Source organism: Drosophila arizonae, chromosome 2, assembly GCF_054131065.1.
Source record: "Drosophila arizonae isolate 15081-1271.41 chromosome 2, UAZ_ARI_1.0, whole genome shotgun sequence".
In the NCBI taxonomy this organism is placed as follows: domain Eukaryota; kingdom Metazoa; phylum Arthropoda; class Insecta; order Diptera; family Drosophilidae; genus Drosophila; species Drosophila arizonae.
Genome location: NC_142922.1, coordinates 3,147,635 through 3,172,990, shown reverse-complemented (window position 1 = coordinate 3,172,990; position 25,356 = coordinate 3,147,635). Strand labels below are relative to the sequence as shown.

General features: G+C 37.4%; 1 protein-coding gene across 3 annotated transcripts; it reads left to right on the top strand.

The window, feature by feature from the left end:
- Window positions 1-3,178: 3,178 nt before the first annotated feature.
- PK2-R1 (Pyrokinin 2 receptor 1) lies at window positions 3,179-11,751 on the top strand. 3 transcript variants are annotated; one of them, XM_089476379.1, is made up of 8 exons: window positions 3,179-3,614; window positions 5,964-6,731; window positions 6,813-6,978; window positions 8,650-8,782; window positions 8,847-9,045; window positions 9,462-9,494; window positions 10,074-10,297; window positions 10,353-11,751. In XM_089476379.1, exons 2-8 carry the CDS (start codon window positions 6,191-6,193, stop codon window positions 11,163-11,165), a joined length of 2,109 nt encoding a protein of 702 aa, XP_089332505.1. In that variant the 5' UTR covers window positions 3,179-3,614; window positions 5,964-6,190; the 3' UTR covers window positions 11,166-11,751. The 3 variants fall into 3 exon arrangements, with proteins under 3 accessions (XP_089332505.1, XP_089332507.1, XP_089332506.1); XM_089476381.1 differs by lacking the exon at window positions 9,462-9,494 and having other exon boundaries at window positions 10,077-10,297; XM_089476380.1 differs by lacking the exon at window positions 9,462-9,494 and having other exon boundaries at window positions 10,353-11,750.
- The last annotated feature ends 13,605 nt before the right edge of the window (window positions 11,752-25,356 follow it).

The window sequence follows — 25,356 nt, the reverse complement described above, 5'->3', positions numbered from 1 at the left end:
AGTGCACAAACAAGAGAGGGCGGGAGCGGGCTGCCACTTAATCAAAAGAAAAGACCTAAACAAACAGTAGGCGCTACAACAGTTGAGATAGATGTTTAGCAGCTGACACCATACCCACCAGGACATGCCATGGCTCCTGCATCCTCCTCAATGCCAAGGCAAACAGAGACACACAGCAGCAGCCCAGGACGTGCCAGGAGACCCACTCAGGACGCCCGAAAAACAGCAAATTGTCAGCTGTCGCCTTTCAATTTTCAAGTTGTGCTTAGCTTTTCTTGCGCTCAAGTCAAAGAATTCGTTTGTTTTCTTTATGAACCACAGGCATGACATCAGCCGGAGCACCCGAACGGGGTTCACTTCGATGTTTTTCTTGTTTCTATTTCTATTTCCATTGTTGTTTTTGTTTCTGTGTTGTTTTCTTTTTGAAGTTTCGCCATTGTCGCTGGGTTCTTGGATCGCAGTTGCTGAGTCGAATTTTTGTGCAAGTTTCCAATTCATTTAGTTTTATTGCAAGCCAAACCACGGGTCGGGCCAAAAGTCATTCGCAGTTCGACCAACCCGTTGGCCATTGCTCCAGCTTATCGAGCACGCAACGCACTTAGCAAAGGTATATTAAGATTAGCATAACCTAAACTATTTACAAGTATAAATTTCATGCGAATTGGGCCAGTTTCTGAAATTGAGCTAGACCTCTAGATGCCTTAGATGCCTTGGTAAGTGATGTCCACACGTCCAACGTAAACAAGTTCTCAGAACATATTTGTTTCATTCTGTTCCGATCCCTTTCCAGGAAGTCACAGTTCTAACTTAATGTTGTCCTCTTAGAAATAAATGAACGCAGCTGCTGTTGCTTATTGTGCGCTTTGCCAATTCTGCTGTTTGTTTTCTCTTTGAGTTTCCCACGAAATTCAAATGATATGCATATTCCAGAGCAGTCAAGGGTATTTGGCATGACAAACAGTTTTAATTGTTTTCTTTGCCTTTTTTATTTTGAGGGGATAACGTACTTTCCTTTTTCATTTTCATTTTCATTTCGGTGTTTTTTTTTTTTCGATTTATTTGACCCAGGCACGCGTTGGCAACAAGTCAACGTCTTGGCTTTTTCTGGCTAATTGTACTCTTCGATTAGCCATTGAGCCGAGCATTAGACGGCCTTGCCCAAAATTCGATTCCACAAAAGAAAAAGTCGAAATTTCTGACAGCGGCTTCATTTGATTAAAAGCCTTGTCGGCAGCTGGCATTCGGGGCGTATGAGTAATGAGCAGAGAGACAGAAGCAAAAAGGAATTTACAATGCAAAGTTCATTGAGCCCGCACACACGCTCGATTCAATTAGATTTGTGGCTCCTACAACTGTGCCCAACTTGCTCAAATTATCGTCCCCACTGCACTCGTCCATCAAGATAAGCGCCCCTAGAACACCCGCCCTGCTGCGGTCGACCCTCCTTGATTTAAGCCCAGCCATTTAGGCAGCTCGCAGCCCCACACAGCTGCCCACGCTGGGCGCTCCACATGCGCCACATGTGCTCTATGCTAATCAGCCTGTGCCCGTCCTGACCACAGACTTTGTCGCAGCAATTACAATTGAATCGCCGGCCAGTGGATGTTGGCTAAGGTGGCGTAATACCCAATTAAATAGTGTGAGCAAATGTGAGCATTTGCTCTGGCTTATCTTATCTGCATATCTCATGAATAATCCATGGCCGAAAAGCAGATTATTGTCTGTGATTATTTGCGCCACATTCAGCCTAGATGTCCTTGATGCGATTATACTTCTGTATATATGCCAGAGCTGTCTGAGAGGGCGTGAAAATAGTTGCTGATGATATGTGATATGAAAACATTTGCTTGCTAAAAGCATTGTGGTTCATAATTAATTTTTGGCATTAAGTATGAAAGGAGATAGAGTGGAAAGATGCTACGCATAGTTAGCTTTTATTATGATTAGCATTTTAAATTTAAATTTATATATATATATTTAAAAATAATTGTATAAATAAATACTTCTGCTAGCTGCTCTAGCTAAAAATCTACCTCCAAAACGAAACGTCTTCGCATACACAAAAAAAAAAAAAAAAAAAAAAAAACATAAAACCCTTATCGAGTTTTTGCTCTAGCAACTCCAAGGTCTTACTTCATATCTATGCCAAAATTAGGTTCCACGCGTATGCGTCAACCACACCATCTTTAATTTTATTACACCTTTCAGCACTTTTTCTATCTACAGCCGGCTCTGCAGTGGCCTGCCCCTGCCTCTGCTCGCTTTGATCAGATGTTTATTTACATAAGAAAATGGCGTAAAATTTTCATTTGATAAATTTATGCTTGAGCTGTTTGACTCAAGCCATATTCGGGGCGTAATTATGAGCCGATGACAAAGTGTTCACGGTATACGCCCTTGGCCATAACCATAAAGCGCATGGCCATAACAGAAGCAGAACAAGAAACTGGCGAAATCCGCTTTAAAGCCGCAAAACGACTTGCGCCGCAGTTCAGGGGGTCGGTGAGGACGGCGTGTCTAAGTAAATACCACGAATCTATGGCCGGTCAAAGCCAAAGATTAATATGCGGTCGCCAGTTGTCCTCAAAAGTCCTGCCAAAGTCAAGGGAGAAAAAACAATTGACATTTGTTCTGGACATTCAGACAGACACTGACGACTGACGTCTGTCCGATTTAGAAGCCAGCTGCGGCTCGGATTTTGCGTGAGTTTTGATTGTTTCGCTGCGTCTCAAACAGTCGCGGCTGTCTGGCCGGCGCGGCGGAGAACCAGTTGAACGTCAATGGGCGGCGCCTTGGCCAATAAATATTAAAAGTAACTGTTGGCGACTTGGCCCATTTGCCATTTCAATATAATGCTAAATATGCTTGTTCCACTTTGAATTCAATTCCATTTCATTAAATTACCCACCATTTATGGACCTAGCGCTAAATTGCGTATACGTCACGTTAGACGTTAGACGGGGGCCTATCTTACCGTCTCTATTGAGGCAAGGTGAAATACATGAATTTATGAATGAAATTATGCCACAAAAGCCATTCATGGTAACAGCGAGAGCGAGAGAGCAAGTGACGCCTTACAGGACGCGACGCCACTGTTAGCTAACAGCTGTTAACCCTTAACAGCCGAGCGCCAACTGCCGTTGCAATAGCCACACGGAAATTCAGTCTAACATTGACTGCGCTGCCAAACGGACGTGTGGCGAGCCGACAAAGCGTTGAACATAAATTAAAGTGGAGAAGCGCGAGTTTTGAATTAACTAAATGATGCAACTAACTTATATGTATATAATTGTGAACAACAAAAACTAATAACATTATTTAAAGTCAATTGAAATATTTAGATTAAGCAAATATATAAAAATTGTTAAACAAAAGTTTGAAGTTTGAAACTCTCCCACACAAAGTCATAAACTGCTTAAGTTATTATCGCGGAGGCTGCCTTTGACTGCAGGCGTTGGCAACGAGCGTCTAGCAACAGCGCAGAGTTTGGCTAAGGATGTAAAGTGATATGAACAATTGTTGCCTTCAGGTGCGACTGCTCGTTGATCCAACTTAAGTGACGGGAAATCAAATCAAACCGTTTTTAATGGCCTCTGTCATTTGAACGCTTTTGGGTAAGCTGAATTTTCATTTAGACTTAAAGCCAGCGTTTGTGAATTTTTAAGCCGCAATAGCTGGCATGACCTTGCGCAACAATCAAATGCCTGGCACAAAACAAGAAATCGACAGACGGACAGAGAATTATTACTAATCGAACTCTAGTATTTGGGCAGCAGACAGGAGAGAGACATGAAGAGAGAGAGAGAAAGAGAGACAGAACAAAGAGAGACTTATTTATGTTGGGTTTTTTTCGGTTGGGCTAGCCGACATTTACGCCTGATTGGGCTAAACTAAATTATTCCATCAAGAAATATTTACAACGTCGCAATATTTCCCCAATAAGAAACAGCAAGTGTCCTTTTTTGCGGGCTTTCGCATGCATACACATGCATACTTATATGCATAAACATTTCGTGGAACGGGTTTCACAACAGGACAATAAAATTCCAGGAAAGAATTTATTTTTCACATGTGTAAATGAAATTTTCAGTTGTGCAAGTGATTGTACTTCACGTGAAATGCACTATAGGTATTTATGACAGATTTTTATTTGATTTAAGTGAACGAGAATGTATATAATCTCGGTTGATTCCCAGAACTGAATACTGACAGTCTAAGAGAAATCAAGTAAATGGTAATTCAATTGCATTGTTAAGAAACTTTTCATATTGAACTATTTTTCTTTGTCAATAAACCAATTATATATCAAATTAAATCCCTAGAAAAACTTTGGGCTGCTGCCATTTTATTTATCTAATCAAGTTTTCATTAAGTGCAAAGTCAAATTTATTTTTGTGTTGCATTGCACAGTGGAGCTTTGGCTCTTCTTATTGCCAAAATCATATAAAATAACTTCAAAATGAATTTTTGCATTTTTTTGATTTCAATTTTTTTATTTGAAAGTTGAATTGCAATTCTTATTTAGGATTAGAAGTTCATATAGCAAAACAAAAAATTTATTTATTTATTTATTTTTTTTTTATTTTTTTTTGCATTAAAGTGACAAACAAACTTTGACACATATATATTTCGAAATTGTTTATTTTTTATTTTTTATTTGTTTAACTGTAAAAACGGGCAGCTGATATAACTGAGATATACTTGAGAGAATATACACTTCTTAAGAATTGCCAATAAAACACTGTAATATCCAATTCAATCCTTGTGAGCTATAATCTATGAAAATTAAAAAAGCCTAAAATATAAAAGATTACTAAAATAAATCTGATCGTAAAATTATAATTTGTATACATATTTCTTCCTCTTAATAAAACAATTGACTCATAGGCGACAATTGGTAAAATCGTTAGCAAAACAAATTTCCATAAATAATGAATATTGATAAATATAAAATAATCAATAAATCTGACCTCATCAAAGCTTTCTAATTTAGTTTCGCTCGAAGTAAAATTTGCAGTTGCTTTTGCGCCACCTTAAGACTTTAATCAACACCTATCCAAATGTATATAGTGCTTTACCTAGGCTGAGAGTTCAAGCATTAAACATACGAAAATTTTATCTTATTAGCCAAGCCATCGATGATTCCAGGAATCATTTGGCTTTAGCCCACTTCAATTAACATCTTTGCGGTTTTGGTTCGTTTCCAATCTTAGGGGGGAAGTTTGAATGCTACCGGACGTTAGCTGAGTGTATGCAAAAGGTATTCCGAATTCAAGGCTGGCAAAGAACACGAGCTGTAAATATGATTAATGCCAAGAGGCTCGCTCGTTGGCGTGTGTGGTTCAAAAGTTCGCTCGCTCGACTCCTGTGCTATGGCCATGCTGCTGGCAGCTGTTAGATTTACGTATGCATATTGTCAACGTGCCAACGAAAAATAATGAGTGAATTATGAGCTCTAAATGCCATTTATCAGAGATGCTGTAAATTGCGTATACGTATTCGCATTAAGCCCCGGGCTTAAATTCATCATCATTGCCAGATCATATTTTACCTCGTGTTCCGAAAACTTTTCCCTCACTATGCTGACCACAAATACCAGAAAAGTTTGCTTCGTCTGGCAGCAACAGCAGCAGCAAACAAAGTGGGCGGGGAGGGGGAGGGGGGCCGAAACTATGCCAACAACTCTTGCCCCACAGCAATGCGATGTGGATGCTGCCTATTTTTAGTCAAACGAAATTGCGAATAAGCCATAAAATTTCCGCATGAATTTCTATCACTTAAAGTGTCTCGCATATTGCGCAGATGTGACTCAGCCAGGGCCAGGTGGCTAGCCACCTGTTGTAATCCGGTGCGTGTCGAAGCCGCAGGAGTCTCAGATAGGCCGATGCTCCAAGTATTTTTGGAAAACAATTTAAATTCATGCTTGAGACTAATGACTTTGAATGTTGTTGTTTGCTTTACAGGCGAATGCACAATTTTTGGCTGTTTTTTGTTTGTGCGGCTTAGGTTGTTTTTTTCGGGGCCTGTCGTCTGGCTGCCGAGCTTATCAGCCATGTGCACAGCCAGCACGTCAAACATAACGATAAGTGCGGGCAGCGGCAGCAGTGACAACAGCAGACTATATTAATAACAGTGTTGGCAGTCAACACCAAACCAACGGGCGCGGATTAATTGACGCAGCGGCGACAGCATGAGGCAAAGCGTTGACTTTGCACTTGCCAGCAGCAGTGACGATGATGATGGCCTCAATCAATCATTCATGGCTCATACGTTGCCCAATGGCAGGCCCAGTCTGAGTGTTGGCCTCGGTCTCGGTCTCGGTCTCGGTCCGAGTCCCAGCTCCAGCTCCAATCCCAGTTCTAGCTCCAGCCCCAGCCCGGAGCTGTTGTTGCTGCACAATGACAAATTCCTAACACATGTCGCCCAAATGCTCAACATGACGACCGAGAATCTAACAAATCTGCTAACAGCAAATAGCACAAATGGCACAACAACGACAACAGCCACGGCAACAGCAACAGGGACAGCAACAACAACTATCGCAGATAACTGGGAGGAGTCGCCCACGCTGCTCATTTTCCTAACTATTTGCTATGCGCTAATCTTTGTAGCCGGCGTGCTGGGCAACCTAATAACCTGTATTGTCATTTCGCGAAACAATTTTATGCACACGGCCACTAACTTCTATCTGTTCAATTTGGCCGTCTCCGATTTGATTCTGCTCATCGCAGGTAAGTCGAGTGCGAGTGGAGTAAATGCCAAGGGGCTAACGTTGCGTATGCTTAATGTGCTACTTCCGGCCATCTCGTTAGGCATACCGCAGGAGCTGTACGATTTGTGGTGTCCCGACTCGTACCCCTTCACGGACGGCATCTGCATCATAGAGAGCGTCCTCTCCGAAATGGCAGCCAACGCCACGGTGCTAACCATCACGGCGTTCACCGTGGAGCGCTACATAGCCATCTGCCATCCATTTCGGTAAGTGAGTGTGCGTGTATTGACCCTAAGATAACAACTAATTAGCTACGGCAACACTGGCTCATGCCTATAATTTATATCCCCTAACACAATATAGGCACACTTAATTAATCCCAAAATCTATATATAATATTTATTGCTTCTAACCACTTACAATATTACATGACAAAATTATTTCATTGACTTTGGGTGTGCCAGTAATTAAAGCCAAACTAGTCGAGATAGTATAATAATAATAAATAAATTAATTTAATATACTTACTTTTTACAGTAGTTATCAAGCATAATGAATATTTATATGGGCAGCGCTATCTTCCATCGATTACTATTATCTTCTTTATCAAATGAAAACAAACAGTAAATTCAATTTTATTCAGTTTATTTTATCCCTATTTTATCTAAGGTGACCTTTGCCGTTTTCCTAGCCGCAGGGGCTTAGAAAACTTTGCAAAGTTTTTCCCCATTTTCATTTGCACATTTCAATTAGAAAGACAAACAGTTTGCTATTTTTGTATCTATTTGTAGTTGTTGCATGATATAAAATTAATTTTTAGCTGATCTACAGATTGATACAGAAAATAGATACGATATTAAAGCACTAATATTCATTATTTATGATAAAAAACATTAAAAAAAAGTATTATTAAATTATAGCAAAGCGGTTTTAATCGGAGAAGTCTTAAGACTAATAGAACTTGTTAGCTTTACGAATTTTCTAAAAGATTTTAACAATTTTTTTTTTAATACAGTGGGTTGTTTACTGGCAGTACAAGCCTTAAATATACATACCGTATACCGGAGCTGTTGTTCTTTTTTTTTTTTTTTTTTAGCAGATTTTTATTTATAATAATGTTATAATGATAGTTCTGAGTATTGTTTACAAGTTTATAATAGAATTTCACCAAAATATGAAGCCATAAATAGGTCATGGGCCCCACCCTGTATATTCTAGTCTATTTGTTAATGGGAATGGATCTCCGGGAAATAGTAGCAAGGGTGCGCTTTACTGAAAGTCCTTTTCCTTAACGTCTGTTCGTTTCCATACTTCGCCCACAGTCCAGTGCGCCAAGTCTTATTTCTCTGATTATAAATAGACTTTGTATTCAGAGCAGCTTATGTAGGTGTTTATACAATATACAATATTTAATTAAGTACATTTTAATTCCTTAGCTTGCAGGCGCACTGTAGAAACTGAAAGGAAAAATATTGACTCCTTTAGTCATTTTATAATTTACCAAGCCTTATAATTTGTTCTTATAAAAATTAAAATATATCCGAAAAATAAATTTCCTTTGTTGACTGGCTTCAAATTGTCAAAGGCTTTTGTCTGACTTCAAGCCACGTCAGTTCTCTGAATATAACGACAAAATACAGACAAAGCTTTAGATCTACGAAGCAACCTAACACATGGGAAGATGGACTTGCTTTAAGCTCCTCTCATATTTATCAAATTAATGTAGTATAAATCTGCCATAATTTGGGAAAATTTAAGAAATGTAGCAATTGAAGTAACTAAGTACTTTTTGTGTTGCCACTTAAAAAGTTTATGTTTTGTACACACACACTCGCCCACACTCGCACACACAAGCACTCAAAGTTACATTAAGTGTACTTCAGTCATGTAACTGTCAGTTCTTGGGAGCATAAATTGAAAAAATGAAACATTTACAGGCAACACACCATGTCCAAGTTATCGCGTGCCATCAAATTCATCTTTGCTATTTGGCTGGCGGCCTTCCTGCTGGCACTGCCACAGGCCATGCAGTTCTCGGTGGTTAACCAGGGCGATGGCTACTCCTGCACGGTGGGTACAGCACTGGCTTAATTGCCCATCAAGCCGCAACTTTACTTGCCATTCCGTGTTGCAGATGGAGAACAACTTTTACGCGCATGTTTTCGCCGTCTCGGGCTTTATATTCTTCTGCGGACCCATGACTGCGATCTGTGTGCTCTATGTGCTGATTGGGATGAAGCTGAAGCGTAGCCGTTTGCTGCAGTCGCTGCCGAGGCGCGCCTATGACGCGAATCGTGGCCTAAACGCGCAAAGTCGTGTCATCAGAATGTTGGGTAAGTGCGGGCCAAGTTATCCGTTTGATTGATTGATTGATTGAAATTAGCAGGGATTCTGTCGAATTGTCATGCACTCAGAGAAAATCTGGTCATAGTTCTGTTTACTTATTATTTTTTCTAAATTGTATATAATATGATACAAAAACTAAAATATATTATGATTTCATTTTTATTCTTATCTTTTTTTATTTATTTTCAAACAATTATTTGTTTTTTATTACGTTCTTTACATATGTATATATTTCTTTAATTTACTGCACTTAAATAATAATTAGTTAATCATTTACAAACTGTCCAACTTTGTGCACAACCAGAGAGGATGCTAGAGTAAATATTTTTTATACAATATATTTTATTATATTTATATTATTTTTATTTTTATGCATTTCATTTTTTTTTATATTCATTTTTAGGATTACAATTTTCAAAGTACAAACAAAAATGTTGTAAGTTAAAAACATATCAAAATATATTATGATTATATTATTATTATATATTTAATAAAAAATTTACAATTTTTTATTTGATCATAAAATTGTAAATTTTTTGTTGTTGTATATACAAACATTCTAGCAGACAAAATTCTTGGCACAACTTTGATATGGAAAATTTATATTATTATTGTATATTATATATATAAAAATATATATATATATATCTAAAGTCATTTATATGTAAAAAATTCTTTAGCTCAAAAATTAAGGAAAAACCCACCCAACCAAAATATTTTGGTTGGTAGCTTTTAATACATTATATATTAAAATATTAACTTTTTCTCTGAGTGTAGCCCTAATAAGTATGAACCCTCACACACACGCACATACACTGATTACACAGCTAGAAAAGCGAAACAAAGTTGGCGACGCGCTTTGAAAACTTTACGCAATGATGCGCATACGCCATGTGTGCCGCCATATACCTAAAACCTATGCCACCATACCCCTCCCCCGCCACCTCCCACACCTCACCGCACAGAGACCGAGGCCACCCCAAGTATTTGATAAACCATTCTGCCCTCTTTGCAGTAGCTGTAGCCGTTGCCTTTTTTCTCTGCTGGGCGCCCTTTCACGCCCAGCGCCTGATGGCTGTCTATGGCGTTTCGCTGATTAATGTCTGCCGCTGTCGCGATGCCTTCAACGACTATTATCACATACTTCACTACACATCCGGCGTGCTCTACTTCCTGTCCACGTGCATCAATCCGCTGCTGTACAACATCATGAGCCACAAGTTCCGGGAGGCATTCAAGGTGAGTGGTGCCGGCAATCTTTGAGGTTTTTGTTTTCCCTTAATGTGCCTTGCAGATTACATTAACGCGTCAATTCGGGCTGGCCCGCAATCAGCAGCAGCATCAGTACCACCAGCACAACTACAGTGCTCTGATGCGACTGCAGGGATCGATGCGGCTGCAGCCCGTCAGCTGCAGCAACAACAACAATGCCCTGGAGCCATATGGATCGTATCGCGTGGTGCAGTTCCGCTGTCGCGATGCCAACCATCAGCTGTCGCTGCAGGACAGCATTCGCACGAATACGACAACCACGACTATTAATAGCAGCAGTTTGGCCGCTGTTGGCGGTGCAGGTGCCGGCAGCAGTGGTGCTGCTGGTGGTGCTGCTGCTGCTGGCAGGCGTCAACGCAAACAGGACCTGTACGCGACGTCGGCGGGCAGCGCCGTGCCGCATCGCCTGCTGCAGACGCAGAGCTCGCGGCTAAGTGATGCCAATACACACGCATTGCTCGACCCGGAAGTGGTTGAAGTGGCTCGCAGCCATTGTGCGCCTGCACGTGCCAAACGCACGCTGCTGGCCACAAATAACGGCGCGTTGCTGCTGGCAACCGCCCAGTCCATAGAAGAGCCACCGCAGCCCGCCACGCGCCTCAAGCTAACACGTGTAATCAGCCGACGCGATGAGCCGGCCTACAGTGGCAGCAGCAGTCTGCCCGACCAGGAGACGGCGAGCACTGCTACCACGGGAGGAGGAGGGGGCGTCGGCGCCGGCGGGCCAGAGGGGAGCAAGTTTCCATGGCGCAAGAAGCGCAAGAAGCAAAACCCGGCCAACAACAATGAAACGGTCAGTGGCAGAAATGGCTATGCCACGCCCAAGTCGCTGTGATAAATGAAAGGCGCCCGCGCTGCAAGTATTTAGATAGCAAATAAATCTTTATAAATATTTAGTTCCAGATAGTATATATATGTATATATATCGATATAAATGTACAGTGTGTTAATGTTAACTAATAGTTTTATTTAACTATCATAGCAAAAAAGTTCGATCAAGGGCTTCGAGGCTAGGGATTTGCCTTGAAACTTGTTTTCTTACATCTTTCCAGACTTAAGTACAATTCAGATATAAAGTTAAACTTGTCTTGCAAAGTGTTATAAATAAATGTTATATATTGAATGTTAAAATGATTGGTGATTTTGTTCTTAATGTTATTCTTATTGGATTCTTATCAGGGCTGTGCGTAACTTACAAAATCTAGATTTAGCTGGAAGGGGGCTTGAATATATACAGAAATGTCTATATTTTTATGGCCAACGCTGTTGATGCTATGCATATATCACATGCTAATATATCTACGTATATTTTATAATCGACATACATACATTTACAAATCTCTCTTAACACTTTGTTATTATTGTTAGAGCAGTACTTCAGCTTGAACTTTAGCTTTTTTCTAGTCATTTATAGCTAACCGAATAACAAATAATTAAATATATCAAACCATATTAAAAATACGAAACATTAAAAAAATTTAATTAATTAAATGAAGAATATAAAAAACATATTTTTTTATTTATTAAAATACACGTAAAAAATAAATTTAAAAAAATATTAAACATATATTAAAAAATACATTTTCAATATTTATTGTCTTTTTACCGTTCCATAAACACAGCAAACACTTCAACTTCGGCTAAGGTCAGAAAACTTGTTTGCATGGAAATTTATGGGCCAATAAATGACGGCGACTGCATTAGCTGGGCCCAGACGATTTATGCCCAGCTAATGCGAGACTGCAAGTGACGAACTGACTACGCAACACACAAGTGCTTAAGCACCACGCATAAATTAAGTGTTTAAGCGGCAACAAGTATGTATACCACATATAAAGCTCTGCACATGCAACCAAAAGCCAAGCAAAGCCAGGCCAAAAAGAAAAGAAAAGAAGACAAATGGAAATAAATGAAAAGGCTTTTTCTTTTTATTATCCTTAAACACACTGCCAGCAGCAGCTGCTGCAAGCAACGATTCTTCGAAATCGAAAGAAAACTTCGATTTTTGTTAGCTTCTTCTCTCTTCTTCTCTCAAGAGTTTTTTACTTCAATCGTTTTTTACTTCTTATGTAGCTGGCAGTTACTTTTTGCAAAGTTCGCTTTGTATTGCTGCCCTTAGGAAATACATAAAGCAGTGGGATAAGCCTTAGTACTTGCATTTGGCAGCTGGCTAAGTGCAAGGCAGCTAAATTAAGTACATCTATACCTTCATCTACACTATACATTTGATATATTTTACTGAGAAAACAGCGCACAGGAAGTCCCAGAGCAACAGTAGCTGCGCTAAAAATAAACATTTAGAAATAAAATATTTATAAAATTTGGCCCCAAAATGAAAAATGAGTTCAAAATTTAACACATTATCAAATGATAACATCCAAAATTGACATAAAATTTCAATAGCAATTTTATGGCTGCCTCTAGAGATCCCGGGTCGCGAGACTCCATTTAACAGTTGATTAACTTAACATAAAATCAAATTCAGTTTGCATATCGCCATAAGCAGTTCCTAAACCTTCTGGCTTCTGCCATCAGCTAGGTCTGTTGGCAACATGTTTTGTCCATTAAATTTATTTTTCACTTTTGACAACCAGTCAAAATTTGAGCGTTATTGAATGGCAAGCAAAGTCTTTGAACTGTAAGACTTTTCAGCGCGCAAAAAAAGAAAAAAAATCGCTTTTCCGGTTTGTCGTTGTCGCAATCGCCGCTTGACTGTCTGTGTGATCAATCAGAATGCAGAGGAGCCGCAACGAAAATTAAAGCCAAAAACCTTTAAGGTCTCTGCTCCTATTTATACCCATTGAAAGTGAAAGAAGGTGGGTAGTCAGATTTTGTTCAAGAAATATTATAAATGGAAAAAGGGTTCTTTTGTAAATAAGTAATACTTAGTTAAGTTTAAGTCTATCGATAAACATCGAAATATCGATATTGATTTTATATTATTATATTTTACTACCTCCATATAACTTCCGATTTATCACTATTTCTTAGCATATTTTCCAGGACAGTTCAGTGTAAGGTATCTGTAAATCAGAGATACTCTATTACAGATATTTCCTAAAAGCAAGAATACTTCCAAAGATAGTTAAGCCTGGTTAAGCTCTGACTCAAGTCAGGAGCTCACAAAATTTATTTTACGTGGCGTTTTCCCATTGGAGATTACAGCTACGGTAGGCATATTATACTGTCGGACTCTTTCCACACCGATATTACAATTAATATATTCCAAGTCAGTCAGACTGAAGATGTCTTCAAGTAACAACATTTCAAGTAAAGGTATCTCTCAGTCAGATATGCCCATTACTTTAATTTCTACCATAGGCCAAACAAAAAAAAAAGCTTGCAAACTCAGTTACACTTACGGTATCTCTTAGGCGAATATACTCAACAAGGCCATAAATAATACATTTGAGGCTCATTCAGGATATCTACTAGTCGGGTACTCCCCACCAGCAGGCACTCTGCTGCTGTAGCGGCAATTTGTGCGGCCTGTTTAAGGCATTATGCACAGACAGCTATGGTCTGTATGTATGTATATATGTAATATCTGTGTGTATATGATAAAAAGTCTATTACATTGTTTTCCATTGTCGTCTGGCTGCACGCACAAGTATAAAATTATGAGAGTTTTGTATCTCTTCATAAGCTGACATGCTCAAGTACAGATTTTAATCCCATATCCTGTCAGTTAGTTTATATTTTTGAACAATTTTGCATTTTTTCTACTTTTTTTCTTTTTTTTTGTTTTTTGTGTTTTGTGGCTTTTGTCTGCACTTAACGAGCAAGAGGGTAGCCGCAGGAAAGGTTTTGAAACTAGTTGAAGGACTCCAGAGATAGAGAAGGGCTCTAGAGTTCATTTCGACCAAATTAAAGTGCTAAGCTAAACAAATTTGGAATTTGCTAAGCATCACAAATGGCTGGGCAATTAAAAATTTAAACAGAAATTCGTCGACTTGCGGGTGAGTTCATCAAAACCATATGTATATGCATGTGCAATAAAAAATAAAAGAAATAAATTTTCACATATTTGCACATATCTAAATATAGTATATATGTGAATATTTATTGTCGAGTTTTTATGCGCAATAGACAGCGCATAGTATTGATGAACCCAATCGGTGTTTATATTCAGTCAACGAGGTCAACAACTGCCTCCCTTGTGATATTTGCAAAACTATAACGCATATTCCAACCAAATTTGAGATGATAGCTGTAATATATATACCAGATCATATTTGTGGTATTTACTAACACTTCTATTCAACTGCAGTTGAGTGACATTTTATATAGCCTACTTTTCTGCGCATTGTTGCAATATTTTAATTAAATTGCAATCACAGAGTTTTCAACTAAACTCGACGCTTCAGCCACGGCATTTATTATTTATTTAGCCACAGAGTGCAATGGTAAAAACAGTTTGATTGTTTGATCAGCAAGTGCGCAGTGGAAATTGCTTTTGTTGCCGACATGAATAGAAGTTTTAATTGAATTTAACAGCCACTGATTACTATATAAGCTATCAAATATCAATTTTTATTCCATTGAATTGTTAATTATTCTCTTGGACAATATATTTATTATATTATTTTTAAAGGCATAAGCTAATTACATTTTTCTTTTTTTTTTTTTAATTGTTGGCAGCTTGAATAGCAATTATAATGGAGTTTATAAGCTAATTATTTGTCAAGTAATTATTATCTAAGCTAACAAATTTCCATTTATATTGTAGTAAAGTGTCAATTACTTTAATATACAATACATTTATTACATTTATTTTTGTTGTAAATATACGCATATATTTTTATATAAATTCTTACATGTATGTATATATGTATATATAGTTATATTATTATTTTTACTTTTTTTTCTTGTAACCAGAGCTTATCCTATTTTAAAAGCTATTTTATGATTAAATTTTTACAAGGTCTATTTTTAACTTCATTTTAGCTTATTAGCTTTCTCTTTCTATATGTATATAGTGAAAGAAAGAAAAATATATTTATACATATATACATATATATATATAAAGAAACAAACAAATTTATTTATTTTTCTAAAAAAAAAAGCCGTAAGTAGTTAAAAACCGAAGAAAAACATTGTTGTCAAGCTGGCAGCTGGTAGCCGCATCAAATTTCGGTAGCAATTTTTGACAACAAATTAAACGCAGCCCTCGGTCACAGTTCAACAAACTAAAAGTGTTTGTTTTATGGCCTCCATGTACTCGACACAACCACAACAACAAGAACAACAACGACAGCAGCAGCAGCAACAGAAGAGGGCGAAACAAAAGGGCGAAATCGCCAAGCAGACAGCTAAAGATTAGCTGCAGCTTGTCACAAGCACACACACACACACATATATATATATACATATATATATATAGCCACAATCAAGTAGAGGACCAAAAATAACTCGAATGACTTGTACAATTGCAGCCGTATAATAAAGACTCTTAGCCTTGACCAAGGACCCATGAACTAGCATTCAACAACCATTCAAAAATGTGTAGCCCGTCAGCTTGATGTCTCTTTATGTTAACTCTCTCTCTCTCTCTCTTTCTCACACATACACACACAGTCCCTGCACATAATAATCTACTTCAGCTTCTGACTGAAGCTTAAAGACTGCCTTTAAACTATCGTTTGACGCACTTGCGAGATCAATGCGTGGCATTTGTAGCGAGACTTCACTGTCCGACTGCCCGGACTGGCGGAACGTGTCTTTTGTAATCCGTTCGAGCTTTGTTTAAGCCCGCCACTGCCATCGACTTGAGCATTCAATTGAAATTTATTAAGCAAATGAACACGGAATCGTGGACAATGCGCACAGGATTCTTGATTATTAGCGAATCCTTAGATACATGGCAATTCAATTTCAGATTCAGCAAAATACGTGGTCACTGTGCAGCTTTAACAATTGTTTAGCTGGATTAATTAGACGGCGGACAGTGGTTTCTATAATTTATTGGCTTATTAAAAGTTTATTAATTAACGCTGCTTTCTCGAGTCGCTCACAAACTTTTCGCCCTCGGTAATGGTATTGAGTCAACTAGAAAAACCAACTGCAAACATGCTAGGAAAAGCAAACAAGCAAATAAAAGGAGTTTTCGCTAACATTAGTAGCTGCAAAATACAGTAAAGGGGCACAAACAATAAAACCAGAGCAAATAAAACCCGCCTGAAGCCATAATAATTGAGATTAACTGAAAGTTGAACTATGAAGTAGAAGCAAATATGTCAAGTTTTTTTATGACCTGTCTAAAAGCATACACAAATCGAAGCATGCACCAGCAGAAGCACTCTGAATGTTTTAGTTTATCGTAAACGACTACAGAATACCCTTACAGTGCAGTATAAATGAGCTACGGAAGAGGTCAACAGGTATCCCAGTATAGAGCTGGTTGATTCTAGCTTGAAAAGTGCTGAAGAATAGCAAAATGTGGACACATTAAAAATATAATAATATGATTGATCTATTGGATGAGTGAAGTTCTGTTTGACTTACTCTATACATGGAGTCATATTAGATATTATCTATAGATTAAGTCATCTGTGAAATATACTATAGATGGCGTCATGTTTAGATCTACTCGACAGATATTTCGATATTTTCCATGTACTCTATAGTTCAAATCAACTTTTGATTTACTCTATATATGAAGTCAACTTGTGTTCAACTCTATAGATGAATTTATGGTCAAATCAACCTCCACAGATGGAGTTATGGTGGTTCAACTCCATTGCGATGCATTGTAAAAGTCATATGTGTCAACAGCTAAAATACCATTGAGCATTATTAAGAGATAGAGTCATGTTTGAGCCATTCTTGAACTTGGTCAATATTAGCTCACTTGTACAAGATATTTTTCACCTTGTATTATCCTGAAAAATGTTAAGTAACTTTTCTGTAACTGTAGAATCGGTTGAGAGGATATTAATCCATAAAGAAGTTTAACAGCAATATCTACTGTGGAATACCCTTACTACTCGTTAAAAGCAGCTGTTTCGACCAATCTGTTAAGTCAACAGCAAATCTTGGCAGCACCCACTTCTGAGCCTAACAGACATAGTTCTCGCTTCGCAATCGAACTGATTTATATTTAAATCTATCATACATTATAGAGATACTTTTATGCCACACAGATTGAAAAGAGTGTGTATTTCAAATTGCAAGTCATTAGCTATCAGCAGACTCATAAATAAATGCGCTTAAGTTGTAAATAATAATGTAATTTCTGTTTTGCCACGCCCCAATGGGCACGTCCGCAAAATGTAAGCACTTTAGTAGATAAGGGTACACATACAAGTATTTACAATATATGCTCCACCCGACAAATCTCTCTTAAAGCAGGCAGATGAAGCGACGCATCAATGGGCAAAGGGTCAAACGGACGAAAGAACGGCCCAAAGCGGATATTGCACAAAACCAATATACCCCATTCAATGTACCCAAAGCCCACTTGAAATGGTGACTTGATGATGAAGGCGTGGCCATAAAGTATTTACTATTAAGGGGAGTGGAGTGGATCTAGCCAAGTTCTTCTGTCCATTTATCAATAGACTTGAGATTTAAAAGAACCGATTTAAAGGAATCATGGGTATCTGCCAGTCGTTTACTCTCTAGAGCACACTTCCAGCAGTTCCACTTCATATACGAGCATAAGAACTCTCTTGACTACAACTCAATTAAGTTTCAGCTGTGGCATTCAGTTGCCAATTCTGTTGAATAGTTGAGCTGCCTTCAATGCAAAAATGTGATGCAATGCGAGCATAATTAAATACGACAATTTAATTGAAATTGTCAATTAATGTCAACTACTTAATTTAATTGCATTTCTTCTCTAGCAGTTGGTAATTTAATAAAAAATTTATTATATATTTTTTTTAAAATAATAATCGCAATGAGAGCTGCTATTTAAAGAGCCGCAAAAAATGCCTAACAAAAATTATTTAAATTCATGGCGTAATAAATGATTAAGCATAAATTAGGCATTAAATTGCCAACAATAAAAAAATAAATTCGTCTCTAAATTCAATTGCATAAATAAGCTGAATTTGTCTAAAAGTAAGTTGTGCCAGCATTAACATAAATTTTGAACTATTGACCACAATGTACAGACCCTTATCTAAGTACGTGTGTATGTGTGTGTGTGTGAGAATAAATTTCACACAAATTGCCATAGAATGGAACAACAAATGCGGCAAAGCATTTGAGTTATTTCGATGGCAGAGGCAGACATGGAAAAAAAAGAAAAAAGAAGAATAAAAGGAAAAAGGTTAATACTGTTGAGTCGGATGCCGAGCCGGGAGCGCTCGTTAAAAGCGACATGTGTCTGCAGTTCGCAGGACATGTCTATGTGTACATAGATATATATACATATGTATGTGCATGTGTGTGTGTGTGTGTGTGTGTGTGTGTGATAGGAGCCACATCCGTTTTACAAATCGCACAGAAACTGTAATACACGCAAAGCGAATTCTGAGCTGACTTCTAATGTGATTGTTGTTGTTGTTTGTCGTTGCCTGTTGTTGTTTGTTGTTGTTTGCTGTTGTTTGCTGTCGTCTATTACCCAATAGACGTATCTTACGGTCTGCTGGAGCAGCAGCAATGCCCGAGCAGAGGACCACACTATGGGCATTGCGTTTTAGCTCCATTGTAATGCTTAGCGTTCAGTTGGCCCAAACGCTGCATGTGGCCCACATTTGCATGGCTGTTAGAGTCGACGCTAATTGAAATGATTTCGGTGCGTTTCGATGCCTCTCGATGCCCTGGCTTGTGGCCAACCAAGCGAAGGCAGAGCCAGACGTTGTCAAAATTAGCAGCCAAGTGAAATGAAAAACGGAAAAGCAAACACGCGTGACACACACACACACACACACATACACGCATACAAATAGGCAAGTAAATGCCATTTAATTATAGCTGAGGCGCTGACAAACTGATTCAAAGTGATTTCGAGCTGTCTCCCGCACATAACATATATCTATGGCTATATCGTGTATCGTATATCAAAACCTGAGTTGAGAGTTCACGCCAGTCAACGTGACCTTTCCATCAGCGCCAAGCGCCACGCAGCCACAAATCAAGTGTGGCGGAGGGGCAAAAACTAGACACGCCCACAATTCGAAGAACACCAAACACTGCTTGGGCATAAATCAGTGCTGCAAACAGGCAGCCCAAGTAAAACAGGCAAAAGTCGCAAAAAGCGAACGCCTCAAAGTAAGCCACGTTTACTGCGCATTATGCATTATTTACCGCACATAAATTGTAATAATAATATGGGAATATGGGCGTAGGTAACATGCATAAATTATTTAAAGCTGATGTCAACAATAGGCAAATGAGTACGAATAACAACAAATAGACAGCGTCAACATTAAATCCATTGCAAAAACAAAAAAACAAAAAAAAAAAACAAAAAAAAAAAAAACAAAAAACAAAAAAACAATAAAAAAAACAATAAAAAAACAATAAAAAAAAACAAACTTGATTTATGCAACGACGACTCCGTCGCGACAAGCAAATCAACCAGTGTCGCTGTTGTTGCTGCTGCTTTTCAGATCGATTTATTCCAATTACATTAAGTATATATGGATATACACACATAATTTAAAATATTCTGCCAGTTGGAGACTTAAGCGAAAATATATGTATGTTCTATCATTACTTTGATTTTATTTATCTATTTTCATTTGTTTTCTTTCGCTATCGCTTTTATGTGTCGCAGTGTGCGTTCCGGCTAACGCTTTTACTGTTAAAATCACCTTGTAAAACGCAAAAAAAAAAAAAAAAAAAAAAAAATTAAAAAAAAAATTAAAGTTTTCTATAAATAAACAAAATTAAAAAAAAAATAATAATAATAAATTTAAAAATTGTTCAGGATAGGGGATATTAAAATGGAAATAAAATGTAAAATTCAACTTAAATAATTCTTTTTTTTTTTTTCTCCAGACAGCTTAAAATCAATGGAAAAAATATCAATGTCTATTGATCTGTAAATATAATCCATTATTCAACTGAATATATATTCATATTGCATTTTTTTATTCTTGTTCATTGCAAGTTTCTAACTCTATATATAGAATGAATTTTTTTTTTTTTTTTTTAGAATCATACTTAATATTTAAACGCATTTTGAGAGAATACTGCTACGCTCAAGGATTAAGAGACTAAATCTAGAAAATATTGGGATATTATATTATTAATATTAAGGAATTTGACTCTTAAATAATTATACTAAATGTGTTGTAAACGTATAAAATTTATGTACAGATTCTGATACAGATTCAGATAAAAATAAAAACAAAATTACATTTTCTAACTTAAACAAATATTTTAATAAATACTTGATCGATTGTTATGCCCTGTAAAGTTTAAGTTTATTGTTTTATATTGAAATTCAGCTGATAATTTTTGTTATTTTTAAATATAACAATATATGGATATATAATACACTGCATATTTATTCTTGCCAAAAATATTTAACATGTTCATATTTATTGTTTCAATCTAGATGCTTAAATTGAGAACAATTTAAGTTGAGAGCTTTTGCGTAATTGAATCATTTTCAGGTGCTCGAGCACTCAGCAAGTGCTTGGCTCTTCAAGTCACACCTAGACTGTAGACAAACCACACACACGTGCTCACACAAACACAGTTGCAGCTTGCTAAGACAATGCATCATTTGTATTATGAACAGTTCGTAAATTAGGCGTCTAAGTAAGCGCAACGAGACGAACCAAGTAACTCGAGTGCCAATTGGGAGTGACCCAGACAGACCGCGGACAGGTAGATAAGGAAAGACAGACAAACAGAGGGAGAGGGAGAGGGAGACATTGGAGGGGTAGGTCGAGTGTGCTGCAACCGCAGCCTGATGAATAGCGCAACTTGGCTTCTCCATTGGCATTGCCAACTTTCGCTTTTGCCTTTGCCTTGGCTCGTCTGGGACTCGTATTGTGCGCGGGAAATTGGAATATAGGTATGCGTTCCGTTATATACATACATATATTGGAGTGAATATATTGCAGCTGCTGCCAACTGTGGCATCCACAAAATGAACAGTCTAACTAAGTTTGCAGCAGCGTTACCAAACAGTTAGCCCAAGGCTGCGAGGTGGGCTACAAATCTCTGTGGAAAAAAATTGTAGATAATAAAACTGCAAAAAAAAGGTAAGGAAATTGTGTGATAAATTTTGGAATTATAATAAGAAGAATAAATATTTAAAGTTTCTTTTATTTAAATTTAGAGCAATTTGTAGCTATTTTTGAGAAAATGAAACCTTTTAAACTGTTTGCTTTTGTAAACCTAAGAATCAGCCCTTGCATCATTTCAATTTAATTTATCACATTGTCCTCTACTGCGTTAACATTGCAAGCCATTAGCGTGGCTATTATGTGGGACAGCTTCCCTTCCCACCCATCCACATCGAACCCTCCCCACCCATGTCTGCCCCTCAAGCGGACACACCTCACAACTTGCAAAGTTTACTTTTTATGGCGACGGTATGTAAACTTTGACACTTGAACAATTTTGGTCGGCGGGCAGATAGAGCAGCTCCCTGAGGCAGTGCGACTGGCAAAGGGATGTTTGGCATCCTCACACACACATACACCCAAAGACACCCCCACTCACGCACACAATTTGCATAATTTGGTGTTAATTGAAAAAGTTAGCTTGGCCACAAATCTATGAATGCGGGCAAAACTCAAGCTGCTTAATATACGACTGCAAATGCTCTGATTAATTGTGTAATTGAGCCCACGAAATGTGATACTTGCGCCACGTGGCTGGCGGCTGGCGGCTGGCTGGTGACTGGCGATTCGGGATGGAGCAGTTGGCAGGACATTTAAGTTATGTCTGTGTAATGGATACATTTCGACAGTCGGCTAGAGACGGCAGCGTGAGACGGGGGCGAGATGATGATGGCAGGTGAAATTTCGAGCAAGTTCTAGAAGAAAAGTGAAACAATTCTAAATTGATTTTCAGTGTAAGAAAAATACGATTTATTTTTAAATAAATAAATTTCAAAGTACAAATAATTTTGTATAATAAATGAATGCAATCAGTATGAATTTGCTACAAATGATAAGTAGAATATATATTATAAAATTGTAAATAATATTATAAGAATAGTTGCAGATAAAATACAAATGATAAAGAATAAATTAAAATAATTTTTAATTCATAACAAAAAACCGCTCAAATGTGAAAGACAAAGAATATTTAAAACAAAAAATTTTAATGTAAATTTTTATTGAAATTATATACAACCTTTTTAATGAAAATAAACATAATAAATAATAAAACAGTAACATTAAATATTCAATAACAAAATTTATTAAATTAAAATTTTTGTATGCCAATATTTTTGTTCGGGATTTTTTTTTTTTTTTTTTGGGTATTTAATTTAAAAAAATGTTCTTTGCAGTCTTAGTTAATAAATTAAAATTTATTTAAAAAATACTCTTATATAATAATTTTTTTTTTTATTTTATTGAAGAAAAAAAAAAGTTTAAAAAGATCTACAAAAATATCTGTCAAGTTTAAAAGGCTAGCTGTTCCAATAATTTAGTTAGTCATTGTATAGGTATATGCATACAGGATGATCCATATTCGAGGGACCCAACCGGCATTCGACCCATGATTTTTTTTATGAAAGAAAAACACAATTTGTTTGCTGTTGATAATAATTATTTGATATGCTTCAAATAGATTTGTTGGTCGCATTCAGCTTGTACGGCGTATTGTGCCCGTCACTGGCAAATGATGTATTGCCAGATGGGTCGAGTATGTACATTTTATACGTATTAAAAAAGTCGTGACTGACTTTTGCCCAAACGTGCATCTTCGTGAGTCGTGCTTCGTGCTCAGCAATTTTGATAGCTGTCCATCTATAATATATTTGTTTGCTTGTCTGTCCTCTGTGACTGTCCCTGTGCGTGCGTGCGTGTGTGTGTGTGTGTGTGTGTGTGGAATGAGATGCTAGATGAAGCATGTCATGGCTGTGGCTTTATTTTTCATGTGGTCTCACAGTAATAACAACAACAGAGCCGACCACAACAACAACAACATTATATTTGCTTTGCAGTTATATTTAGGCGGCACATTTTGTATAATTTGATAATTTCATTAAATAAATTGCTAGGGGAGACATTTGTTTGCCCAGCTATAAGTGTGTGTGTGTGTGCTAGTGTGTGTATGCATTTGTTGCTTGTGTAGCTACTTGAACATTGGCGTCATGAAAAATGCTCCAAGAAATAATTAAAATTAGTCCAAACAAGTGGAGGAACGGCGCTGCTTGAGGCCAACACCAGCCGAAAGACCTGCCTCAACACGAGGCGAGACGGCAAGCACGCTCGTGACTGGCTTACGAAATTTGTATTTTCAATGGTGTGTGTGATAAGAGAGTTGAATGGGTCGTTCTTTTCCTTTTTTTTTTTTTTTTTTTTTTTTTGGGCCAAATCCACCTGCTGCCACGCTTGGCTTTAATCTGCTTTAATGTATTCTGTCTTAACAATGCGGCTAGGCAAAGTGCGAGAAGCGCAAAAACATTTAAATTCCTTTGTCAAAATGACAAATAAAGGACATCTAACTTAAAGATACCACGTAGAGAGCTGTAAGCTAAATATTTGCATTGGCTTCTCATAATATGAACTGGTTTTTGACACAGGCAATAACAATATTAGTATTAGAAGCTGCACAGTTTTTGGGGAGTAGCCTGACTTAATGCTACCCTTTAATAATGATTTAATATCTCAGAGAACATATGAGTACGGGAATACAAATTGGAATGCAATTGCTAGAAACTTAAGACTATTGTGATATTCAAGGTAGTCTATAAGAGGTAAAGTTGCAAAATGAGAGAAAAATAAATCTGAACCAAGAGAGATAAAGAGAGAGAGAGAGAGACAGAGAGAAGGAGATAGAGAGACTATTAAAGCTTTGAATCAATATCTTTATTTTATTATTATTTTATTAAATGAAACAGTTCTTATAAAGCTAAACAGAAAATATAGAAAAGAGTTTGGCAAAAATGGATAACAAATTCTAAATTTAAGTTCGATGAAGAGATAAGAAACCTATTCTGCCATAACTTATATATGTATTATATATGACTCTTCATTTCGACTTGGTTAAAATTCAATGATTTTATTATAATATAAGATAAGCTGTAGAAAAATTCATGATTCCTCTCTTCATCTGTCACATAATCGTTCTTAATTTCAATATACTCTTCATCGTCAGCTTCAGCTGTAATGGGTATAGCATAAACATGATTCCTGCCAGTAAATCCACATCAAGTTTATTGATATGTTAATGTGTGTGTGTTAGCTGTGTGTGTGCTTTAGTTGTAGGTGTGTATATCAGTCTCTGTTTACCTCTGACCACATATGTTAATGTCTATATACTTTTATCTTGGCTCACTGCTGCTCTTGCACATCAACAGGCCAAAACGAGCCAAGCCAAACTAAACCTGGCCAAACTGTTGATTTTCGCCAAACGTTCAATTTTAGCCGCCCACAGACCTCAGCGCCTCGAGCTGTGTGCGAAATTTAGTGAAATGGCAAAGTTTTTAGCGAAATTGCAGCCATAAAGTTGGTTCGCGGTGTCAGCAGAAGCCAAATTAGCGAATCGCTGAGCTTTCCGAGAATCTTGGAATCTCAGATTAAGCGTGGGCTAAACAGAGATAGATAGATGAGATGTAATTAAACGCATTTGGTTAGCTAGCAATTTGCACTGAGCCATTGCGGCAAGCCCCAAAATGCAAATCCTCCGCGGGTCAGTCTCAGCCATTCCAGCCATTGCGGAGCGCCCAGGCAAACGCCTACCAGAAGAAAGCAATTTAACTGGACTCCATGCCCAAGTTATTCTATGAGCAAGTACAAAGCCAGCAAGACTGCCAAAAACTTTTAAACTGCTTAAGCGCACGCAAAAGCAATTAAAATTCAAATAAACTTTTTCCAAGAGATTTCACATTTTAAATATGTTCTTAATGTTGATGGGGGCTTTACCTTTGGAAGTACGTT

Bases quoted from the DNA above. Each gene is read 5' to 3' on its own strand.
- PK2-R1 (XM_089476379.1), top strand. From the start codon at position 6,191: ATGAGGCAAAGCGTTGACTTTGCACTTGCCAGCAGCAGTGACGATGAT. The intron at 8,783-8,846 runs GTGGGTACAGCA...TCCGTGTTGCAG, and splicing joins GCGATGGCTACTCCTGCACG to ATGGAGAACAACTTTTACGC. The intron at 10,298-10,352 runs GTGAGTGGTGCC...TGTGCCTTGCAG, and splicing joins AGTTCCGGGAGGCATTCAAG to ATTACATTAACGCGTCAATT.